The sequence below is a fragment of the Protopterus annectens genome, chromosome 2.part0, assembly GCF_019279795.1.
Source record: "Protopterus annectens isolate FY-2018-M chromosome 2.part0, PAN1.0, whole genome shotgun sequence".
In the NCBI taxonomy this organism is placed as follows: domain Eukaryota; kingdom Metazoa; phylum Chordata; order Ceratodontiformes; family Protopteridae; genus Protopterus; species Protopterus annectens.
In genome coordinates this window covers 1663740620-1663767023 of record NC_056728.1, presented here as the reverse complement: position 1 = coordinate 1663767023, position 26404 = coordinate 1663740620, and the positions used below count along the sequence as shown (strand labels likewise).

At 41.1% G+C, this 26404-nt stretch overlaps 1 protein-coding gene and 1 non-coding gene across 3 annotated transcripts in view; both read right to left on the bottom strand.

The window, feature by feature from the left end:
• Nucleotides 1-26404, bottom strand: part of GALNT7 (polypeptide N-acetylgalactosaminyltransferase 7) — a 1380380-nt gene that overhangs the window by 379287 nt on the left and 974689 nt on the right. For both annotated transcript variants that reach the window (XM_044061719.1, XM_044061717.1), the window contains exon 10: nucleotides 6537-6635. In XM_044061719.1, the coding sequence (XP_043917654.1) occupies nucleotides 6537-6635 (99 nt within the window). The remainder of the gene's footprint in view (nucleotides 1-6536; nucleotides 6636-26404) is intronic.
• On the bottom strand, nucleotides 97-168 carry TRNAG-UCC. The gene has a single exon. It is a non-coding gene; the product is annotated as a tRNA-Gly (tRNA).

The window sequence follows — 26404 nt, the reverse complement described above, 5'->3', positions numbered from 1 at the left end:
CTATATTAATTGCTAGAGGAGCTGCAATACCAGTATTGATAGAACGGCAAAAACGATAATCATGATAGATTTGTAGTAGTAAGGAGCAACTTTAAATGCATTGGCTGGGAAATGAACCCGGGTCAACTGCTTGGAAGGCAGCTATGCTCACCACTATACCACCAATGCTACAACTGACAAGGGAGGAGGATTACATTGGCAGGCATTTATATTCCACCTAAAACTACTACAATTCAGCTTAATAAAAGTCTGGAAGAAAATCAGCCTTCAACAGGGAATATTACTTATAGGCGGGGACTGGAATTTGATTTGCAACATGGAGGATGCATCTGGGGGGGGGGGGCTAGAAGGGAAAATATAACAAACAAGGGTCCATTTTGGAAGAAATTTATAAAAATATTTGGTATGGTAAATTCAGTAACAGGAGCTCGGAGAGAATTTACATCTTATTCCCCACAGTATAAAAACTGGGCTAGGCTAGACAGAAATTATATTTCACGGGAACACATGCATTAATTGAAAGTTTTGATACATATCCAATAACTACTTCAGATCACATTCCAATAATAACTAAAATAAAAATAAGATGCTGGCACTTCCCACCTATCCATTAAACAGACAGGAATTTAAGAAATAGGTAGTGGAGATTTTTTGGGAGCTGTTAAGGAAGACAAAAATTTCTTCATAAAATACAGCTAGGTAGTAGCATAAAATGAAAAGTAGATTTTAAAAATTGTGTAGAAATTAAAGAAAAAGATATGGTTAAGTAGTAATAAGAATTATTTAGAGGGACTGACAAAGGTTAAAGTACTGCAGAATAGGGGGAATCACACAGAACAAGAGGAGGCACACCTTCTGAGTGCTAAAAAGAAAATAACGGACTACTTCGATAATATGCATGAGTTTAGAAAGAATGCATTTAAGCAACTGTTTTTGATAACTCCAGAGCTCAAAAGCTTTTAGCACTGCAGCTCAGGCAACAGAATGTAGAAAGGGTTGTTGGTAGCCTTAAGGAGCCTATAAGAAAAAAAAAAAAACAGAGAGCCTGTAGAGGTATTAGAAACATTTTGGAAATTTTATGAAAATCTGTATACAGAAATGTGGAAATCACGAAAAAGTACAAATGAAATTGTTTAAGGAAGAATTAAATATGCCAAGGTTAAAGGTACATGAGGCTCAATTAGTTACAGTTAGGATAGGAGGACCTGAGATAAAAAAAGCTGATGCATAACCAGTCTACAGGAAAGTCTCTAGGAATAGATGCTATTCCTGTGGAAGTTTGGAAGCTAGGATGGGGAAAAAGTGATAACGATCTGGAAGGTTTTGTTTAACTGTATTTTAAAAGGAGGAAATGCACCAACATCCTGGAAGAAAGCTGTGATGGCTGTTAATACCTAAGGATGGTAAAGGCCCATCAGATTCAGCTTCATAGAGGCCCATTTCAATTCTAAACCACGATTATAAAGTGTTTATGTCTATAACAGCTAAGAGAATTGCAAAATTGATAGATATGGATCAATGTGGTTTTGTGGAGGGGAGACAAACATTTGATATAATTATTCAAACAAAGATGATCCAGAAGGAAGCAGAATGTAAGAAAATACAACTGTTGTTGATGGGTCTTGATGCAGAGAAAGCATTTGACAGAATAAGCTGGGATTTTTATGAGTAGGGCAATGGAAGTATTTGCATTCCAGGATAAAATAAGTTTGATTAGGAGAATATATGTGGGATCGGAGATGAACATTAAAGGAGGGGGGGTGGTCCTCTCTGATAAGTTCTGTTTGAGCAGAGAAACCAAGCAGGGGTATCCTCTTTCCCCTTTTGTTATTTGCATTATATTTAGAACCACTGGCACAGAAAATAAGGGACTCAGAAATTCAAGGCTATAACTGGTATAGTAATCAAGAAAAGATGGCTTTATTTGCAGATGATATTATTTTGTACATGATAAAACCAGAAAAAGGACATTTCAGTGTTGTGAAAAATTCTGAGACAGTTTCAAGTCTTTTTATGATACAAAATTAATGAAGATAAAATAAAGACAATAGCTGTAAAATATGTTCCCACACACAAACATATTCAGCAATACCAATATTTATGGGGACATGATAAAATGAAGTACTTAGGAATATGGATTAAAAATGATTCTGTTATGGCAGCTAAGGAAATGTCGGAAAGCCTAAACAAATGATTAAACAAAATCTGAAAACTTGGAAGCTCTATTTTATGGCTATGGATAGTAAGATACAAGCACTGAAAATGTTGCTAGTCTCTTTAGTTTTGTACAAAAGTCAGGCATATTTTTATTAACCAGAGACATTGTTGTGGATAGCAACTAATAAACAGTTGAATGATTTTATCTGGGAGGGGAAGACAGCAAGAGTCTAGTGGGATATGCTGATTCTTCCAAATGAAAAAGGCGGTATGGGATGACCTGATTTGAAGGGGTATTTCAGAACTGCTTGGCTAAGGATCCTAAAATAGCACAAGCAGAAACGTATCATTCAAATTGGAAAGGGATGATGATAAAATGGGGGGAAGCTCAAGACACAAGGAGAGACTGGGATTTTGGATGAAGACCCTTAAGGAGAATAACAATAACCATACAGAATATTATATTCATAAAGTAACAAAGTATTCTAAGAACTAAGCAAACATGAGAATAGAGAAAGGATATTCTGATGATAGGGATGATTGCAATTAGGGATATAGACAATAGGGAAGAGTGGGTTGGACCTTACTGGAGAAAACTGACAAAAGAACTAAGGTATTGGGAGCAAATAATTAGAGAGGGAAAGTTAATAGAATGGGAAGCCATCAAGAATTTATTTGGACTAGAATCTACAGACTGATATCAATCCTTGATAGGGAAGGTAGAGTATAGGCAAAGAGGAAGAGATAGGGGGATCCTAAGCGAAATACCAGCGCTGGTAGAGTTTTTAATAGAATTTAGAACAGAAGCTGGTGTTAGAAAATGAATAATTAGCAAAGCATAAAAAATATTGCATGTTAACTGTAAGAATCAAATCAGAGGAGGTTAGAAAGAATTGGGAAGGGAGACTGGAAGAGCAATTCACAAAGAAACAATGAAGGGATATATGTATGCCTCCCAAATATGCAACAAAGTCTAGAAAAGTTAGGATTTTTGCTTGGAAGTGTTTACACAGGTATTTTTATACCCACGTAGAGTCCAAAGCCTTTTTCCTCAGGTAGACAGCAAATGTTAGAGGTGTGATGGAGAAGAAAGAGGTAATTGGGAACATATTTTCTGGGAGTGTAATGAGTTGGGAGACTTTAAAGATTCCTCGCAGAAAGCTCTGTCAGAGATACTTGGTGACCAAATTGGTGTAACTAAAGAAGTGATTTTTTGAGCTATGATACAGAATCAGAATGGCCTAGACATAGTAAGGCCTTGCTAAGTCTTATTATGGTGACTGCCGAAAAAAGCAATTAGAAAATGGAAATGAAAGTCTAAACCAACTTTACTAGAAGTATTGAATACAGAAACAGAAATAAAAGAAATGGAGCTGTGATGTTTTGAAAAGGGTAGGAGCAAATCACATAGCAAAATATGGGAATTATAGGAAATACAAATGTAGAGGAGGAACTAGCCTTAAAAGATGGCAGGATTTGAATGAGATGTGTAATGTCTGAATGACAATGACTAGACAGATTAGAGGTGATGTATAATGTTTGCAAATAAAATTATGTCAATATGGTTTGTGATTTATATTTGCAGCTAAAATTATGTCAATATGGCTTGTTTTCATTAAAGATGTTTCTTGTTTAATAAAAACATTTAAAATAAACATGACTAGCACAATAAAATTTAGAACAGGGTAGCACAGTGGTACAGTGTGTGTGTGTGTGTGTGTGTGTGTGTGTGTGTGTGTGTGTGTGTGTGTGTGTGTGTGTGTGTGTGTGTGTATTCATGAGACACAGAGCAAGCAAAAAGCACATCTTGTGATGGACTGGCATCCCATACACAACTGGTCTGTCTGCCTCTGACTTAATGAATTTCAGGAAAGGCTCTGTCTCCCTCATGACTGTGAAGTGGATAAAGACAATTTAAGAGAAAGCATGAATAAAATTTAAAGGAATGAACACATTCTTACATTTTTATCAAATCCTTAATTTTCCTAAAGTCTTACACTGAAACCGATAAAGATTAACTCAGGCTACCATTTTTTCAGTTCTGAGCACTTTAAAATTGTTTTAGCAGTATTGCACATGGTCACAGCCTTGGTGTGAGATTCTGACTACGTTCTCATACAGGGACATTCTTTATTTGCTGTTTTTCTTTTAGGTTTAACTGTCTCTTATGTGATAATTACTTCCCTAGAGTTTAAAAGTTTAGATGAGAACTTCCAAAATGGCTGCACTTTGATCAACAGCTTAATTTCAGTTCTCCCAGTGTTAAAAGAGAAACTAGCCACAAAAGCAGAAATGTTAACTGCAAAAAACAGCCTATAACAAAAATTGGAGTAGTTCTATAAACTGGACTCCCATAAAATATAATCTGTTCTGCGGAAGTCCAGTTATCATGGACGAAATTGCTTAACTGAACTTTGTTAGTACAATAGCTGAAAATAAATGACTATTTTATGGGAGCCCAGTTTAGTTTATTGAACTACTGCAAGTTTTGTGCAGTTAGTTTCTCTTTGACACTGGGAGAGCTGAGTAAATAAGTGCTAGTAAAAAACTGTCACAATGGGTAAAATTCATTTACTGGCTAGTCTGGATGCCGGCAAAGAAGAAATTTAGAGAATCTGAATGAAAAAAAATCAACCAGAAAAGGTTAAGAGAAAACACTGGCTAGGAAGAATCCTGCAGCTGTTCAGCAAAAAGTTTCAGCTATGGTACATGAGAAGGATTCCAGTAATTTTGAAGAAAAAAATAAATCAAATGTACTCAGAGGTAAGTAAAATAAATTAAGCACTGAAGGAATACATCAACTTAAATAAAAGGCTGGAACCCCCCCCCCCCCCAAAAAAGCTTTAACTAGTTATTCAGATGAACTGATAAAACTCCATAAATTAGAGGTTGAAATGAAAAAAAAAGGCTGGCCAAGTATGAGGCTTCTCAACAAGAGCTGCTTCAAAAAAAATAGTATGCTTAGACTGAGATTTTCTGCTGTACTAGAGAAACTGGAAGGAGCAGACTGTATTAATTTTATGAAAACACAAATAAGCAAATGGACTGGTATTCCACAGCAGGGTTTATTAACTAAAAGGACAGAATGAATGTATGTTCCAACCAGGCCATGAGAAATCAGTCAAGGGCTATATTATTAAAGATGCAATCATAACAACAGAAAGAGTTGAGCCTAACAAAACTGTGGAAGAAGGAAAAAGTATTAAAAATTGTAGACAACAGAGCATTTATGGAAAATGATTGTTCATTATACACCAGGCAGAAATAAGCAAATGTATTTATTCCTCCAATAAGGGGATGCAGAGAGGTAGGTAGGAGTTTCAAGCTGCTGTATCTAGTTGTCTTCAGAGCATTCTTCCTGGAGGATCAGACATTTTTGATGCAGAACAACAACAAAAAGTGAGCCAGCAGTTTAAAAACAGGGAAGAAATAAAACTGAAAGAGATATGGTTAAGCAGTAGTAGAAAATACTGGAGGGACTGACAAAGGTTAAAGTATTGCAGAATAAGGGGAATCTCAGAGAACAGGAGGAGGAGGAGGAACTACAGGAAGATAAAGAGAAAACAAAGTAGTAGTTGGAATGCAGCTGTAAGCAAGTAAGCAGAGGACATGACAGACTACTAGAGACTTAATAGATTTATGACACTCTGGATGTGAAATAAAGTGCAACAAATATATTATTAAGCAGGTTTTTCCTGTGCCAGGAAACCATAAAATGTGATGGACAAGATTATATAAGGACCAGGAAGTTAAAGACCTAAAGAATGCATTATGACAGGTTATTCAAACCTAACATGGTGTGTACTGAAGAATATCACTACAAGAGAAATGTCACAAAAGGGAAGAAACTACTAAGTCATTACTGTGTAAGAATATGTGGCAGTGTGGGATCATTCTGTATGGAGAAAAATACACCCCGAGAAAGGAGAGCTTGTGTTTATGGCAATCGTGCCTTTTAACAAAACACTCAGGTTTGACCTGAGATGTGAACACACAGAAGTGACTAGAAAAATGGAGGCTTCTGTAGTCTCTGCTGTTTGATATACATGTAAAGCTGCCACTACTGAAGGATTCCCATATAGTGGCAGCACAGCCAGATAAAACTATCGTCACTGCTGGTGAGAACAGGTACCTGGATGACAGGCATAACTGGCACTCATCTCCACACATCCAACCATCAGAGCATCTTGGTGCTTCCTTCCGTTGCTGGGTCTACCTACTCTTTCCTGACCACCCCCGCAACTCACTACTATTGGCTTGGGGCTGACATGGAACTATAAGGCATCTAGAAGTATGTGTCATACTGCTGTCATGTCTATAACAATTAAAGTCTACTTATGTAACGATGCATGACTATAGAAATAAAAATTATGAGTTACCTGGTTTCCTCCCATTCTGTGGCAATGTCCTAGTTCAGCTGTTCCACCATTTGTATGACCCATGCTGTCAATGCAGAAATCAGTTTCATAACCTCTTATCTAAAACAACAAAACATTTAGTGCATACAAAATGTAGCAGGTTCCAGTCAGCAGATTAATTCAGTCAGACATTGCTAGTTTAGAAAAAAAAAAAGCTTTCTCTCAAACTGTCTCCTTGGGGCTTGAGAGTTAGCACTGTTGATTAGTGTAGTTTTACACTGTAATTACCCTTCTTGTTTTTGTACTATCCACACATCCACATAGAATCCATATTTGCTAGATTATCTATAAAGCACCTACATTCTAAAAAAACGGTACACTTATCTATGGCACATCACAACCAGTAGCATATGTATTGAATTAATGTACTTCATGAATAAAGGCAGCAAACATTTTTACATGTGGTTCATAATTTGATTTGGCTGAGTGTGAATTACCCTTTGTTTGACACACACTTTCTCTCCACACAGCCAACCATCTGAGCATCCTGATATCTCTGTCCATCACTGGGTCTACCTACTCTTCCTTGACCACCCCAATAATCACTAGGAATGGCTTGGCACTGACATGGAACTGTAAGGCATCCCATGACTGTCTGTCTACTGCTGGTATTGCAGGTTTTAGAATTTAACCTACCCAGCTTCCCCAACAACAGGGCAACGGTGCTGGACTACTCCATGCTTCTGCAGTCATCAGCAAGGTAACAAGTCCACCCTACAGAAAGCACTCTGACTCCCCAGCCTCTGCCAGGAAGCTCCAACCACTTTGTATGCCTATGCACATACCCCAAGAAGGTTGCTTCAGTCCTCCCTGCCAGTGCCTCAGACATCCAAGCCACTAGTCAAACCTGGGTTATTTGGGCCACAGTAAGGGCTTTATCCCCATACACAATGGCACTGGCTGAATTTAACTTTTAGTGCTGAAAAGGGGCACATTAGCAAAGATCTCAAAGAAATATCACACTAAAGGTGAGTTCTGAAAAAAAAAAACAATGTCAATTTTAGAAAAAAAAATACCAGGAATTATTTGGTGAGCTTAATCTTGCAACTTGGGTAAACACTGTTATAACTTGGTGAATTTGAATTCTTTGACCCAAACAGTTAAACAATGCTGCCTTGTACACACAAACAGCATATATTGTTAAAAAATGTATATGAGGTGATTTATCAAAGCAAAAGCAAAGTTGCTTTTAGTGAATAAAATGCATTTTGGCTTATAGGGGTGAAATGCCCTCAATATTTTTAAATAGGCAGGCTATTTATAATCAGTGTATGGAAGGTCCAGAGGCATGTCTCTCTGAAACAATTATCAAAATCTTGAAATGGTACATTTGTTTAGCCTTTCAAAGGGAAGGAAATTATTTTACTACTACATCTCTGATTTCCGATGAACCATTTTTCTAGCCTGGTAGTAGGAAAGCTTTTCTTTCACAGACTACTAATAATACATAGATGTGCACATTCTAAATATTTTCTAAAGAATGACAAGACAACATTTTTATATTCATGCACTTTATAACTGGATTTTTAAATATCTTTATTAAAACATCATATTTTAAGTTGCAACATGTATAAATATGCATTAATAGAAAATAAAACAAACCTTAATAAGCATTTTCATTATTATTCTTATGCAGTATACAAACATTTTTTTGTTTAGCAATTTTCATTCAATCCATTATATAAACTGTTCAGTTCTTGCTTTCCTGTAAACCACATTCTTCCTAAGCATTATTCTACATGTATTCCTCCCGGATCTACTTCAGTAGATAGAACTTTTACAAGTTCGAACCACATATCGCTGAGACCATATGTTCAAACTCATAAAAAAAGTGCGAACACTGAAGTAAAAAACAAATAAAACAACAAAACTAAACATCTATAGCGGGGGGGGGGGGCTATGACCCCTGCACCCCTTACACCCCCTTACTTAAACATACCAACTCTGAGATCGCACTACATTGCGGAAATGGGAATTTACAATTCAGTCCGAACAAACTTTTACAAGTTCGAACATATGGTCTTGGCCATATGTGGTTTGAACTTATAAACGTTTGATCTACTGAAGGGGACCCATTCCTTCCACATATTCCATTTATGTCTACAAAATCTGCTCCTTCCTTTTCTAATGACCCCATTTCCAATTCCTTATTCACCCTTACAATAATCAATACTTCTACTATAGCTTGATTCATTTTTGATTTCCATTTTCTAGTCACTGAGTTTGGGGCTCCTAATAGCATTATAATTAGTAAGGCCTTATGTTTATAAAATTCAGATCCCATATCCCCAATCAAAAGAATCTTTCTTAGTTATTATTTGTTCCCCCAAACATTTTCAATTTTTTAAAAATCTGCCAGTTCATAACATTAAAAAATGTGTTCCCAATTTCTTCTCTCACATCTCCAACACTTATTTCTTCTTCTTCTTCTTTCGGCTTTTCCCGGTTAGGGGTCGCCACAGTGGATCACTGTCCGCTCATGACTGGTAGTGGAGTTTTACAGTGTCAAATTGTCAGCCCAGTGCCCAATCTTCCACAGAAGGCACACACATGCACACACTCACACCTAGGGCCAATTTAGTGTGTCCAATCTACCTACAGCATGTCTTTGGAATGTGGGAGGAAACCGGAGCACCCGGAGGAAACCCACAGGACCACAGGGAGAACATGCAGACTCTGCACAAAAGGCATCCCAGCCGAGGATTGAACCGGAGAACCTCTTGCTGTGAGGTGGCAACACTAACCGCTGCACCACGGTGGCCACCCATTTCCAACACTTATTTACCCGAGGAAAAATCCTATGAGGTTTACATGGGGATAAAAATACCTATGCAAACACTTTCATACAAAACTCCTAAAACTTCTGGATTTTTGTTGCATAGGTGGGAGCCCTGCAGATTTCTTCCCATTATATGTTTATAATTTGTCTTTCTATTCTCTTTTCTTAATATTTTTCAACCCCATCTGACTGATTACTAAAATTATTATGTAATATTATACACTTTACCAATTACTCCTTTTTTCAGCAACATCTGTTCTAGACCCTACTAAATTTTTTTTAACAAAAATGAACTTTCATTTAGTACACTTCTATCCAATGTTCTTTGCCTATACTCTGTTATGAATATAAGATGGGTAAAGCAGTCTCTGACCTGTAATTGCAAATGCCTGATTAGCTTCATCACACTCTGCTACCTTTCCATTCAGAGGCATTTACTCCCAATACCTTGGTTCCTTTGCCAACTCTTTTCAGTTCATGTCATCCCTCCTACCTATTTTTCTAAAACTTTATTTGCATATATTCCTACTAGTAAGATCTCATTTGCCCATTCCTGTACTGGCTTAGTTCCTAGAATACTTTTGGCTACTTTACAAATATATTTTCTGTAGGGTTGCTACAATTTTTCTTAGAGAGGTTAGGATTTTGGATACAAAGCCAATTTCCCAACGCAAACCCATTTCATCATCCTTTTCCACTTTGGTTTATAACCTTCTGTTTGATTATGTACATGAGGCTTAACTGTTTAGTGTTAAAGTACCTCTTCAAATATGGTAACCCTAAACCACCTTGTTCTGTGGAAAGAATAGAAGAATAGACTTGTCTGACATAACTGTTGCTTTCTTCTCCTTCCAAGTAAATTCCTTCAATTCTTTATTCATGGCCATCTGCACATTTTCAGTCAGTTAATAAAAACATTTCTGACCTACATACAAGAATAAGTGGCTTGAAAACACATTTCACTGATGTTTTCATATCCATAATCAAGACCTGCCGACATTTTTAATTTCTGCATGATCTTCGGTTTAGTCTATGCCCATATATCCTTAACAGACACGGCAGAATTTTTTAAAATCCATACACCTAAATATTTCATGTTGTTATGAACCCATAAGTTCAGGCATTGTTGAATCAATTCCTACATGGATCCATAGTCCAGTACTACAATTTTTGTTTTATCTTCATTAGGTTTATATTCTGAAAACTCATGAAAGTGTCTTAAATTTTCAACATACTTAAATGTCATGTTTTGGATTTATCAGCTGTAAAAATATCATCCACAAATGCCAAGATTTTTGATTTGCAGACCAGCTATATCCTTGAATTTGTGAATCTCGTGTTTTATTTGATAACTGCCCTAAATATAATGCAAGTAACAGTTGGAGAAGCAGGCATCTTGCCTGGTTCCTCTGTTCAAACAAAGCTTGTAAGAAAAGAATCCTCCAACTTCAATTCTTGTCTCTGACTCATGTTTCCTTATTAACTGTTATTCTGCCAGGAATTGCAAATGCTACCACTGTCCTACTCAAAAAATCACAATTGACCCTATTGAATGGTATCTTTGCATCAACATTCATCAACAATAAAGAATAGTTGTGTAAGAACTTACCATAACCTTATATGTCCTTCACTTCCATGTTGCAGTATTCATAACTGTAGGGAGGTTGCTGCCTGCAGCACCGGGCACCCAGCCAGTATACCAAAGTCTTAGGAGCAAGGGTACATGCTACGTTGCTTGTCAGGGCCATAAAGTGACATTGGCTATAAAAGTGACATCTGCACATACCCCCTTCTACAGTAGTACCCCTGGGGAGCAAGGAAAGGAAAGGAAGCTTTTCAGACCCACATATACCACCAGGCCAAAGGAGCCCAATAAATGTGTGTGCCTGTTATAGTGCCCGGTTTGGATGTAGAGAAGATAGGAAAAGTCACTCCAGATGGAGAAAACTGAGCAAGAGGTGGTTGGATGGGGGGACTGAATATTGCAATATGGAAGAGAAGGACATCTACGGTTTTGGCAAGTTCTTACACAACTATTCTATGTCCTTCTATTCACATGCTGCAAAATTCATAACTGCAGGGAGAGTACCCATGCTTTAGGTATGAACCTGGGAGGTAGGCTGAGGGGCCTGTTCTATGAGACCCTGTAAAATTGACCTAGCAAACCCAGTTCTGGCTCTAGAGACCAAGTCTAGCTTGTAGTGCTTGTTAAAGGTATGGACTGAGGACCAGGTGGCCGCTTCCAGTATGGATGCATAGTCCACCCCCATGAAAAAGGCTGCTGAAGCCGCAGCTGCCCTAGTAGAATGCGCTTTCACATTGGTAGTTAAAAGCTTTCCATGACAGGAATAACAGACAGAGATAGCTTTAGAAATCCATGATGATATAGTCTGTTTAGGGACTGCCTTCCCCCAAGGCCCTTGGGTGAAAGGAGACAAACAGCTGGTCTGACTTTCTAAAGGATTTAGTCTTATCCAGGTAATACTTAAGCTGTCTATGAACATCCAAGGAATGTAGGGTTCTTTCAGATGGATTTTGAGATTGAGGGAAAATACAGGGAGGTTAATGGCTTGCTTCAAGGACAGTTCATTAACCACTTTAGGCACGAATGAGGGGTTAAGTCCTGAGGGAGACCCTGTCCTTATGGAAGATGAGGTAAAGGGGGTTAGACATCAAGGCCTGGATTTCTGAGACCCTCCTGGATGATGTGAGGGCTACCAGCAGTACTGTCTTTCAAGTACATAGTTGCAGTAATGCTGAGTGAGCTGGTTCAAAAGGAGGCAGGGTGAGTTTTTCAAGGACAAAATTAAGTTCCTATGAAGGCACAACTGGTTTTCCTGGGGGTCTGATATGCAGGACCCCTCTTAAGAATAGTTTTACCTCTAATTTGGATGCCAAGGGAGGAACGAAAGGGAGACAGGCGGAAATGGCTGACAAGTGTACCTTAACTGAAGAGTAGGTCAGCCCTGAATGTAGAAGCTCACACAAGTAAGAAAGGACCGTAGGTACAGGAATAAAAAAAGGGTCCTGTTTTTTTTTCTTTTGACACCACCTGGAGAATCTTTTCCATTTTGACACATAATTTCTCCAGGTACTAGGTTTCCTGACCTCCTGCAAGACATTGAGTACATCCTCTGAATACAGGTGTCTGAAGGGGATCAGAACTCTATCACCCATAGAGTGAGTCTGAGGTTGAGCACCTGAGGGTGTATAAGCAACCACCTATCTTGTGTGAGTAGGTCGAATTGGTGGGGTAACCTGTGGTGATTGTCCTTGGCTAGTAGGTGAAGAAGGGGAAACCAATGCTGTCTTGGCCAAAAGGGAATTCCCAGCAGGATTTTTGGTCTGTCCCTCTGAATCTTCAGGACGACTCTGAATCAGTGTGAAGGGGGGAAGGCATAAAGATACATCCCCGCCCAAGAAAAAGAGAAGGTGTCCACCCTCCAAGTCTGTGAATATGGATTCCTTGTGCAAAACAGACACATCTGCCTGTTCTTAGAGGAGACAAACAGATCTGCCTGAGGAATATCCCACTTGTGAATAAGCTCCAAAAACACCTCCCTGTGAAGCAACTATTCATGGGAGGGTGCAGAGGTTCTCCTGAGAGTGTCTGCCATCATATTCTCTGCTGAAGGAATGTACACTGCTTGTAGGTGAATGTGCAGTTCTACTGCCAGGGACCAAATCTGAACTACCACGCTGCATAGCAGGTAGGACCATGTCACTCCCTGCTTGTTGATATACCAGAGGACAGTCATATATTTTAAGGTGCCTGGTAGGAAAATTGGGTGGAAGGTTTGCAAGTTTAGGAGAAGGGTCCTCATCTCTCTGATACTGATGTGGTCCCTTTGTCTGAGGGAGGACCACTCTCCCTGAACTGTTTTGTTTTTTGTGGTTTTGCAGGACAGCTCCCCAACTCATATCTGAAGCATCTGTGAAGAGTTGTTGACTGAGGCATATGGCTGCAATCCACCACTGCAGCTCTTTTTTTAGGCATGGGAGGAGAGGAAGAGGAGTATCCAGGGGGGTGTGAATGTTGGTTCCACCAGCTCCTCAGCACCCATTAAACTTTTCTCATTTGCAGCCTTGCTAAGGGAAGCATGGGTATCATGGATGCCATGTGGCCTAGGACCCTCAGGAATTCCATGACTGATAAGGTTTGGAGAGAGAGGAGTATTTGGATGTAATGTGTGATGGCTTCCACCTTCTGGCAAGGAATAAAGACTACAGTTTGGTCTGTTTTTATCCTGCACCCCAAGAAAACCAGGATTTTCCTTGTTTACAGTGAACCCTAGGCTTGCCAGGGTATTGGACACCATGCCTAGGCGGTGACGGAGTGTGTGGCAATCCTGGTGAAGTATCAGGAGGCCATCTAGGTATGGATATATCTGAATGCCCTGCACCCTGCAGTGGGTGATAACTGAAGCTAGGCACTTTGTGAATACTCCGGGGCCTGTGGAGAGCCCAAATGGCAATGCAGAAAATTGAAAATGCAAGGAACCTATGGAAAAGCGTAGGTACTTCCTGTAGCTGGGATGAAGAGGAATATGAAGGTAAACATCCTTCAGATCCACGGATACCACGAAGACATGGTGAGGGATAAGGGGTAGGAGGTAATGCACGGTGAGCATTTTGAAGGTAGGCACCTTGAGAAATAGGCTGAGTACAGACAAATCCAGAATTGGCCTCCAAGAGACATTTTTTCTTGGAACCAAAAACATCCTGGAGTAAAACCCTTGTTTGTCTCTTCTGGAGGTACTCTTTCTATAGTGCCCTGAGTTTGGAGCTGATCCAAAATTGGGGTGAAGAGATGAAGCTGACTTGTAGGCGGTTGGGGCGTCCCCTGAAAGGGAGGAAGTGTCTACCAAGTCATAAAGTATCCTTTTTGGATGATGGAAAGGACCCAAGCCTCTGAGGTTATTTTCCGCCAGGAGGGTAGGGAAAGGGTGAGGTGGAGGGATAAGGGTGTGGAGTTGGGTAACGGGTTTGAGTCACAGTGGAGGGGGTCAGTCCTGGTCAGGCTGCCTCTGAAATGGAGTTGGAGTGGAACTGGAAGGTTGTTTAGGAGTGGAGCGTCTCCTAGGTTGCCTCCATCCCTTAGCCTGTGGGGCATTAGAATGAGATGATTGGCTCCTAACAAAGGTGGTTCTTTGAGGGTTGTTCCTATGATACCTAGGAATAGGAGAGACTAACAAATGCTTTACATTTTGTAGCTCCTTGCCCTTTTCCTGTAGGGATTTAAGGAACTCTGCAGAGGCTGCACCAAAAAGGGACTTATTATCAAGATGAGCATCTAGCAATTTGGTCTGGACATCCATGGGATGGGACTGTAACCTCACCCAAGAATATCTTCTCAGGACAGAACCCGAGACTGCAGATTTGGAAAATGCCTCTACTGCATCATAACTGCACTTTATGGAGTGCCTGGTCACCTGAGAGGCAGTATAGAGCAGGGCAGATTGGGTGTGACTTAGGAAAGTCTGGCACATCTGGAATCAGTGCAGAGGCTTTTGATAGGGTATCTAAAACAAACCTAGCCATATCAGTTTGATAGTTTAGGAGTCTGATGGCTAGAGCGGAAGACGTGTATACCTTCTTCCTTAGTCTATCCATAAATTTGCTGTCCTTGTCAGTGGGAAACAGAGGTGGGGGACAGCTGCCTGGATGACTTATCTGCTGACATTGCAATGACAGCAGTGTTTGCAGGGGGGGGGGGGTTCTTGAATAAGAACTGTGTATCCTGAGGAACTTCATAAAATCTATCTGGATGTTTAGAAGCTGGGGGCTGAGAGTCAGGGATCTGGGATTCCGCCAGAAAGTCATAATGAAAGGCTGGAAACAGGGGAGGGACCACAGATGCAGAGGGCTGGTCCATCTGCACTAATTCAAAGTATCTCTTTTTTGCTTCAGAGACATCTGAGGTCTGCCACTTAAAATGTTCTTTCATCACAGAAATGGTGTCCCCAAAGGAGAATTCTTCTCCTGGAGATTCAGAACTAATAGAGTCTTCCTCCTCAGGGTTAATGAAGTCATTGGTGGATTCTATCTGGGAGCAATAGGTAAGTCATTCATCAGAGGAAGAAAGTTCTTCTGAATCCTTTAAGGCCTGCATGGGTGTAGAGGATGGTAGAGGCACCTGAGACTGGAGGGCCTGGAAGGCCCTGAAAAGATTTTGGGGAAAAACTTCACTTCTAGGAGCTGGTTCAGCTTCTCTATGCTCCCTATGTTTTAAATTTCATTTTCCTCTTTAGAGGAGTAGAAGGATGTGCTGACTTAGAACCAAATGCCTGGGAGGATGGAAAGACTAGAGTGGTTTCCCCCTCTCCATCAGGGGCTGATGGCTGATCAACCTCAGTGGACGTATTCTGCGTTTCCAATGAACCAGCTTCCATCATGGTTCCCGGTTCTAGCTATGAAACAGGAATCCAATGAGACCCTGGGCTAACATCTGCCTCAAAAGTCTCACCGGACTCCTGAGGTGCAGTCGGGCTTAACTTTCTTGGCCTTCTTCTGAGGCGGCTCGTCGGAGGTACCTACCTCACCCTCCATGCCTGATGCTAGACGTCAGAGTCTCTAGTTTTCTAAATAAAGCTTTAAGGCAGCCAGATGGCTCCGAAATATTTTAGGTACACAAGACTTGCAAATATCACAAGATGTTATGGTTGTGGCTTTCACCTAAAAAGAATAAGCACTTATCATGCTTGTCCTTATGTGGAATTTTTCCACAAGCACACTTCCCCTTCCTAGCTGACATGTACATTTGAAAAGCAATAAGAAGGTAACAAAAAACCCAAAGGGGTACTTATCTTATCGGATAGCAGAAACAAACTGATTCCCGGAGCTGGAGATTGGAGGTCCATAGATCACTGCGGCAGAAAATTTCTGGAGGGGGTACATGCAGATGTACTTTTATAGCTGATGTTGGTTTATGGCCCTGACAAGCAACGATGTTGGTTTATGGCCCTGACAAGCAACGTAGCACGTACCCCTGCTACTAAGACTTTGGTATACTGGCCGGATATCCGGTGCTGCAGGCAGCAACCTCCCTACATTTATGAATACTGCAACATGAGAATAGAAGGACATCAGTGTTTTCTTACACTCCTACTCTCTGTGGATCAAAACTGTTCTATTAATGGTATCAAATGTTTGCCTCCTTTAAACAAAACCATACTGACTCATATCAATTTGGTAACATATTGCCATTCTCTTGGCCAATACAAGCACTTTATAATCATGGTTTAAAATCAAAATTATTCTACATGAATCCAGAATTAAAGGGTTATTTACCCTCTTTTGGTAAAATCACCACTACTGCTTTCTTTCAAAATACCGTAATCCTCCCACCCCTTTCAAATGTTGGCCTCCAAAGTCAGTCTCTTCCCTGTCCAGAAGAATACTCTACAGCTGTGTAAAGAAACTTACCATAACAGTAGATGTCTGAATGATCACTGTTGCAGAATTCTTAGCTATATGGGGTTTATCCTGCATAAGATATAACAGCCACCAGCTTCCAAAGCTTCATGGTACCTTCCATGTTCCCGAACTGTCAGACACCTCTAGCTAAGTTGACTAAAAGTCAGGTTTATGTGCAAAGCCCTTCAGAGCTTTCATGACAACAGAGAAAAGCCCTGCAAGAACAATGCTAGGAATATAACAATAAAAAGTTCCCACCTTGGCATAAAAAGATGCAAAGAATAAGAGGATGGAGGGAGGGAAGTGGCTACTGCAGCAGTGTTCATTCAAACATCTACTGTTACAAGTCTCTCTACACTATGTTTTTCATTTGAAATCTGCTGCAGCAGCCTTGACTGTAATGGCTAAATTACCATAGCTTAAACTGACTAGGAGGGGGAAGGAGGAGGGTCTGCAAGCCCCCAGAGAATGGTCCTAGCAAAGTCTGTCCTGGACCTGGAGGAGGAGTCTTGTTCATAGTACTTTGCAAAGGTATGCATGGAAGATTAAGTTGCTGCTTCTAGACTACTTTCAGCATCCAACTCTTTCCAAAAAGCCACAGATGAAGCCAAGGTCAGGTAAAATGATCCTTTAACCTGAGTGAAATTGTTTCACTGTGGTGGGAATAACAACAAGTAATAGCATAAGACAACCATTTTGAAAGCATCTGTTTTGACACAGGTTATTTTCTCTTACCTTCACAAGAAATGAACCAATAAAAATTTCTGCAAGACTGTGTTCTGTCAAGATAGTACCCAAGTTTTTGGAGCTTTTCTCCCCGGGCCTCCGCTGAAAATGGACATGCATCCAGTCGGACTATCCCGGTCAACAAATGTAAAATAAATAAATAAAATAAGTTGTCTGTGGACATCCAAGATAGGAAGTATCCTTTTCCCCTCATTTTTAGGTTCTGGAAAAAAGACAGGGAGCTGGATGGCTTGGCTTACTGTAAACTTGGATACCACTTTAAGCATAAATGAAGGACAAGTCCTTAAAGAAACTTTAAGTCCTTTGTGGAACATGAGATAAGGTTATCCACGATGAGAGCTTGCAATTCAGATTAGTAAGTAGTTGAGATGTAAAACAAAGCAGTGTACAGAAGTAAATTCAGTAGCTCCATTGACAAAAAAAACAAGTAAATGAAAAAAGGCACTGAAAACCACAATTAATACATCCCTTTAATATGCAAGTCAAACTTTCGCCAAAAAGGCTTCCTCAGGCATCACCACATTAAGAAGTCATACAAATCACATGACAGGAACTCAATTATCTAGTAAAATCATTAAACTTGTTGAGGTAGACACTTAAGCAGAGGCTTTACAGTAAAAGTACCCATTTAAAATTGGTGGGAAATGTGCTCTAAACATAAGTATCCATTGCATTTCCTTATTCTCTGTGAGCAACCTAATACTACCACCATGCAGTGGTGAATATATAACCATTAAAATCATAAATCTAAAACTATGCATTTCACCTTTTTCAGATATGTGTTTATATAATGCATTTGTACTTATTTTCCGTCTAACTTCTGAAAGTTGATCACCTATGCGTTCTTTCAATTTCCGATTTGTCATGCCTATAGAATAACTCTCACATGCTACACACAACGCAATATATATTATGTTTTCTATGTTACAGTTACCATAGGCTTTTAAAACAAAATTGCAATTCAAAAATGGAGATTTAAAAGCCTTTTCTGGATAAATATAATCACAATAGACATCAAAAGGTTAATTTTTTCACACTTACAAAGCTAAAATGATTCTTAGGCTGTTCTTTGTAACAAAGTGCTTGCTTAAGGGAAGTGCAATGCTTGTAGCCAAATTGGGGCCATGATGATTGAATATTATCAAATTATGGTATATCTGCTAAAATGGGCCAGTTTGTTTGTGTCATTCGGCTTTTCCCGGTTAGGGTCCGATAATGATTGGCAGTTGATTTTTACGTACCGGCTTGCCAGGCCTGACGCACAACCTTCAATGAAGGTACGCCCATTCACGCATGTCTCCATGCAGAAGACGCTCTAGCTGAGAATCGAACCAGACAGCGTCTTACTGTGAGGCGACAACGCTACCGCAGCACCACCACTTGTACCTTATAAGTATTTTATTATACGTCAATATACATCTTACTTCTCTTTTATGTATCACTGTTTTAGATTTAAGTCTCTTAGCTGGAAAAAAATATAGGTTTGGCCAAATCAGTACGTTGTTGGATAACATTCTCTTGCTCTGATGTAACTTCTAAATGACGATAGCCATGTTTATGAAAAATCAGTAGCCATAGATTCAAGCTGTTTTGTCATATGTGTATCAGAGGTGTTAAGCCTGGCCACATGCTACATTTGACCTTTAACAATATTTTTAAACACAAAAGGGGGTGCATGCTAGTGCAATGCAGATGCATATTCTTTTTTACTAGCTTAGTATATAACTCAGTATCAATTGCCCCAGTAGAGTCCTTAGATATAAGAACATCTAAGAATGCAATTTTAGAAATAGATATTTCATACATAAAACTTAAGAATGTCACTGTGTCAGAAATATATTCAACAAATCTATTTAAACTAGGCTCATCTCCCTTCCAGACCAAAAAGAGGTCATCCACGAATCTTTTATAAAAACCCACATACTGTTTGAAGGGGTTAACACAAGACAAAATATATTTCTCTTCCCATATAAACATAACAATATTAGCATACATATTGGCGACAGGTGCCCTAATCGCCACCCACTTAGTTTGATGGTATAACACTAACCTCAATAAATCACATATAAGTCGAATCTGATATCTGAATATTTAAATAAAAACTCAAGTACACTGTTCATAGGTTCGTACTAGGCTATCTGCCCTAGGGCATTTATAAGCCTAGCCAGAGTGTGTGTGACTTTCACCACCCCTTAGGATGAGAATACTACGTCCATTTAGGGTTTAGTTTACTGTGCCTCTGTCTAGTAGTGACACAGAGATGACCCCCGGGGTAAACCTACGATCTCCCATCCGCTCGTCAAGATTTCTCTTGAATAGAGTTAGTGAGGGGCTCTGCCTGACATGGATAGGGATTCTGTTCCAGAGTGTAGGGAGCCTCTGGGTTATGAATCTGTCCCTCCAGCATGTCCTATTTATTTCTGTGTTGAGGTTTAAGTCTCTTGCTCTCGTGGCTCTAATGGATTTGGATTTTCTGAGGTGGAGCATGTCCATTAATTCCGGATTGGACATGGCCTTGTACGTCAGGCACAGATCACCTCTGAGTAGGCGGTATGCAACTGAATAGAGCTGGAGTTTTTTCAGTCGGGCAGCATATGACATATGTTTAAGACCCTTTATCCTCTTGGTGAGGAACTTTTGGGATCTTTCCAACTGCTGCAGGTGTCGGGTAAGATACATCCCAAATGGGGCATTGTACTCAATCATTGGCCTGATAAGAGAAGAGTACAGGGGCACAATGACCTCTCTTGATCTAGATGTGAAACCCTTCATGATAAGGTGGGCAATATAGAAGGTCTTCCTAACCACTTTGGCAATGTGAGTGTCAAATGAGAGGTTACTGTCAACCTGGGTCCCTAGGTCCCTGATTACCTCTTCCGTATTTAATGGATTACCACCTATGTGGTAATTTGTGGGTACCTTGTTTTTCCCAAAGGGTATGACTATACATTTTTTGGCATTCAGCTTAAGGCCATGGCTCTGGCACCAATTATCCGTTTCTATGAGGCTTCTCTGAAGGATGTTTGTGTCTGCTGGAGTATCAATTATGGCGCTCAGTTTGCAGTCATCTGCGAACTTTGTCAGCCACAATCCTCCTATGTTTGCCTGTACCTCAGAAAAATAAATGGCGAACAAGAGGGGTCCCAGGACTGAGCCCTGTGGGACACCGCTTGTGACTGGCTTAGAGTATGACATAGCTCCAGCAACTCTGACCCTGTCGGTTCTGTCCTTGAGCCAGTTTGCAACCCATCTTGTGACATATGGGTTTACATTTAAGCTGGTGAGTTTGTCTATGATGCCCGAGTGGGGTATTGTGTCAAAGACTTTTGCAAGGTGAAGGTAGGCTGTGTGAACTGCCTTACCCTCATCAATGGCCTTTGTGACTGTTTCAAAAAAGTCGACCAAGTTCAAAAGGCAGGATCTGCCCTTGACAAAGCCAAATTGGGTAGGATCCAATGTCTGTAGGTCCCCAATGTCTTTGTTTGTGAGTTCCATAATGATCCTCTCCATAGCTTTGCAGACCAGGCTCGTCAAGCTTATGGGGCGGTAATTTCCAGGGTCCGTAGAAGCACCGCCTTTGTGAAGTGGGACCACTGTTGCCGTACGCCACTCTTTGGGTACGTATCCTGTAGTAAGGCTAAGATTAAACAGCAGCCTTGTGTGTGGGTTTAGTTCCTCTTGGAGTTCATGTAGCACACAGCCCGGGACACCGTCCGGTCCCATTGATGCTGTGTTTTTAGCTTTAGAGAGGGCAGCTCTCACCTGGGCATCTGAGATGTTTGGGAGGCTACACACTGCTGGGATGGTTATTTCTCCTTTTGGGGGGGAGGGGGAGGAGAAATTTGCACTGAACCTGTCTGCCAGAATGTTGGCAATGTCAGTGGGTTCAGTGTATTTTGTGTCATTTGGACCAACTCTGAGCATATCTGGGAGTTTCCACCCAGGTTTCTAACATAGCTATAGAAGGCCTTGTGATTGTCTTTTGTGATTTTTCTCTCAAAGTTGGCCTTGGATGATTTTATGAGTGATCGTAGTTTTTTGCTAGTACTGATCAGAGATGCCTTCCCTTTTAGGGATTTTGCTCTGTCATGTAGTGGCTTCCTCCTCCTGTTGTAAAGTTTGTTTATGGCTGGGGTCCACCAGACCGGGCGCCTGCCTTTGGGGGAATGGGTCTTGGTTTTATTTGGGATTGCATGATCCATGCATTCTTGAAGGTGCCCGTAGAAGGCATTTGTAAAGGATTCAGCAGTGTGGGTTGTGGTTTCCACTGGCCCAGGGGCCTTGAAGGATACCACTTCGGTCTTAAGAAGTGTGAAGTTGGCTTTTGAGAAGTTCTTCACTGTGGTCTTTTGTGCAGGGGGTGGGGGCGGGATGTGGATTTCCAGTGGGATTAATTTATGGTCTGATCTTACCAAAGAGGGATATACTTCCGGTGTGGAGCATTTTGTCCCCATGTTTGTGATGATCAGGTCTAGTATATTGTCTCCTCTTGTGGGAATGGTGACTAGTTGTTCCATCACATTTGAGTTTATGAATTCTAGGAACCTTTGGGCTAGGGTGTTGGGGCTTGAGTAATGTTCCCAGTCTATGTTCGGGTAGTTGAGGTCTCCCAATATGATGGTATTTCGAGAGACATACTCTCCAGTGTCTTCAGGAAGGCTGTGTGGGGTTCCTGAGTTTGAGAGGGTGGTCTGTAGCATGCTACAAACTGTAAGGCAGTTTTGCCTATGGTTAGTTGCACCTGGATGGTCTCCGATGCTTCATGCATTGCCACTAACCTGGAGGTGTGGGTATCTTTGATGCATATGGATACTCCCCCTCCTTTTGTAGTTCGGTCCAAGTTTTGGGGCCGGAAAGCATGATATGAGGTAAAACCTGATAGTGCTGGGGTGCTCTCAGGAGCCTTGAACCAGGTTTCAGTCACTGCACAGACATCGATGTTCTCCATACTGAGGAGGGCTTCGAGGGCGTGCATCTTGAGGTTTAGACTTCTGGCACTGAGCACCATTACCCTTAGTTTTTTTCCACTTGTGTTTTCTAGGGAGGTAGGTTTGTCATTTGAGCCTTGCCTAAAAAAGGCACTATGGGAATGGCAAGAGCCTTGGCCAATATCCGGAAGCCCAGGGGTGACAGGTGCAAGCCATCCCTTGCGAAGCAGCGTGGCTTGTCAAGCATGTCATCCCAAGCAGACAGACATCGGATCCCCTTATAATGACACCAGTAATTAAGCCAATTGTTAAAACTGATCATTTTGTCTTTGTACTGTGGCATCACTCTTGGTGAGGGTAAGAAGTGTGATGTGGTGATGCCTGAGGGAGCCTTTTTGGCGAAAGTTTGACTTGCATATTAAAGGGCTGTATTAATTGTGGTTTTCAGTGCCTTTTTTCATTTACTTGTTTTTTTTGTCAATTGAGCTACTGAATTTACTTCTGTACACTCAAACGTTCAACTGTTTATCACTAAATCATGTGGAATGACCGTAAAAAGAGAATGTACATCAAGAGTCACTAAATAAAATTCTGGGTCAACAATTCCTTGCGACCAGTCATAAAATTGTTCAAGAAACATAGTAGCATCCTTTAAAATAGTGCTACCTTTTCAAGCCAAGATCTCAAATTGCTGTTCTAAATACTTCCAAATGGGCTTGGCTATCAGTCTCATAAGGGTGTTGTCATACAATTATGTGTCTTGAGTATACCACAGATCACTGGTAACTTGGAATTATCAACAATCACATAATTAAATAAATCATCAGTGATTCTACAGCAATCATGCATATTGACAATAGTCTTTTTAACATTCAAAACTATAAAATTACTCTCTCCCCTATTTATGAGTTCATAATCATCAAATTTAAACATATCAGTCATACAAGTCACATATGTAGTACCAAGTACAACAACCCATAGGTAGGTACTAGGCTATCGGCCCAAGGGCCTACATAAGCCTAGCCAACAAGGTTCCCTGGCTTACGCCACCCAAGAAAGTTATTTTCCTGTGCCACTGTCGAGCAGAGACACAGAAGTGATCCCCGGGGTGTATTTCCTATTTCCCATCCACTCATCAAGATTCTTCTTGAAGAGTGCTAATGAAGAACTTTGCTTGACATAGATGGGTAGCCTGCTCCAGAGTATGGGAAGTCACTGGGACAGGAATCTATCCCTCCATCATGTCCTGTTTACTGTGGTGACAAGGTTTAGGTCCCTAGAGTGTGTAGTTCGGAGGGACTGGGATTTCTTTAGGTGTAGCATGTCCAACAGCTCTGGGTTTGACATAGCTTTATATGTTAGGCAGAGATCACCTTGGAGTAGGTGATATGCTACGGAGTAAAGCTGGAGTTTTCTGAGGTGGTCAGTGTACGGCATTTGTTTGAGGCCAGTAATCCTCTTTGTGAGGTACTTCTGTGGCCTTTCCAGCTGCTGCAGATGTCTTGTGTGGTACATTCCAAAAGAGGGGTTGTACTCTATATAATGGGTCTGAGTGTCGAGTAGAGGGGAACAATGACCTCTTTTTTCCTGGATGAGAACCCTTTTATGATGAGGTGTGCCACGTAGAAGGACTTCCTGACTACTGTGGCGATGTGACTATCAAAGGAGAGACTACTGTCCACCTGGGTCCCAAGGTCTCTTATCAAGCATTCAGTAGATTGCTGCCTATGTGGTAGTTCATGGGTACAGAGTTTTTCCCAAAGGGGATGACACTGCACTTTTTGGCATTGAGCTTGAGGCCATTGCTCTGACACCAGGCATCTGTCTCAGCGAGGCCCTTCTGTAGGATGTCCACATCACTTGGGGATTTGACTATGGCTCCTAGTTTGCAGTCATCTGTGAACTTCATTAGCCAGAGGCCTTCTATGTAAGCCTGTACTTCAGAGAAGAAGATACCAAACAGGAGAGGTCCCAGGACGGAACCTTGTGGTACTTGACTTGTCACTGCTTTGAGGTCAGATTTGGAGTCTGCAACTTTTACAGAGTGGGTTCTGTCAGTGAGCCAGTTGGCAACCCATCTTGTGATGTAAGGATTTATACCTAGTTTAGTCAGTTTAGCTATAATTCCAGAATGGGGGATGGTGTCGAAAGCCTTGACGAGGTCAAGATAGGCTGTGTGAACCACCTTACCCTCATCTACGGCTTTGGTGACTGCCTCAAAGTAGTTCATCAGGTTCAGGAGGCATGATCTGCCTTTCACAAACCTGAACTGGGTGGGATCCAGAGTCTGAGTTTATGAGTTCCATGATGATACGTTCCATGGCCTTGCAGACCAGGCTCATCAGGATAATAGGGTGATAGTTCCCGAGATCAGTGGTGGCTCCCCCTTTGTGGAGTGGGATAACTGTTGCTGTGCACCATTCATTGGGCACAAAGCCTGATGCAAGGCTATTATTGAACATGGTGCTTAAGTGGGAAGCCAGTTCATTCTGAAGTTCGTGTAAAACGCAGCCTAGGATGTTGTCCGGTCCCATGGATGCTGTGTTTTTGGCTTTAGAGAGTGCAGCTTTTACCTGTGTAGTTGTGATTACAGGGACTCTGCATTCTTCCTGTATAGATATGGGCCCCTTAGGGGGTGAGAGGGGGTAAAGTTATCACTGAACCTATTTGCCAGGATGTTGGCAATATCAGTTGGAATTTTCTTGCCTTTGTGCTGTAACTCAGAGCAGATTTGGGTGTTGCCATCGAGATTCTTGACATAGCTATAGAATGCTTTGTGGTTGTCCTTGGAATTAGTGGCGATTTTGTTTTCGTAGCTAGCTTTGGAGGATCTTATAAGGGATCTCAGCTTCTTACTGAGGCTGACCAGGGAGTTCCTCCACCCATGGGATTTTACTCTCTTTTGCAACAGTTTCTTCCTTCTGTTGCACAGTTTGTTTATGGCAGGGGACCACCAGATTGGCTTCTTTTTTTGGAGGATAGCGTCTTGGTTCTGTTTGGGATAGCACGATCCATGCACTCGTGTAAGTGCTTATAGAGTGCATTTGTGTAGGATTCATCAGTTGTAACTGTATTGTCCATTGCATGGGTGTCATGAAGTTCACCACTTCTGTCTTAAGAAGCATGAGGTTGGCTTTGGAGAAATTCTTTACTGTGGTTTCCTTAATGGGGGTGGGGGCGGGATGTGGATATCAAGGGTGATTAGCTTATGGTCGGATCGGACTAACGAGGAGTTAACTTCAGGTGTGGAACACCGGTCCTTATGTTGGTAATGACTAGGTCTAGGATATTGTTGCCCCTGGTGGGGGTGTGGTTAAGTTGATCCAGGGCATTGGAGTTTATGAATTCCAGAAAGCGTTGAGCTAAGGAGTTGGTACACGAGTAGTTTTCCCAGTTAATGGTGGGGTAGTTGAAGTCACCCAGTATTAGGGTGTTTGGTTGAACCCTAATATTTTCCAGTACATCAAGAAAAGAGGAGTGGGAATCCTGGGGCATGGTGGGGGATCTGTAGCAAGCTACAATTTGGATTGCAGTTTTTCCCAGAGTTAGTTGCACTTGGATAACCTCGGATGCATTATGCTGAGCAACTAGCCTGGAGGTGTGGATATCCTTAATGAATATGGACACACCTCCCCCTTTGTTGTTTCGGTCCAGGTTACATGGCCGAAACATGTGGTATGAGTTATAGCTTGGTAGTGCAGGGGTGCTCTTTGGAGCCTTGAACCAGGTCTCAGTCACTGCACAGATATTGATGCTCTCCATTTTAAGGAGTGTCTCGAGTGAGTGCATTTTGAGATTTAGACTTCTAGCACTGAGTAGCATTACCCTCAGTTTTTGCTTGCCTGTTCCTGTTATGGTGGTGAATTTGTTATTTGAACCTTGCCTAAAAAAGGCACTATAGGGGCAGCAAGAGCCTTAGCCAGTATCCGGAATCCCAGGGTCGACAGGTGCAGGCCATC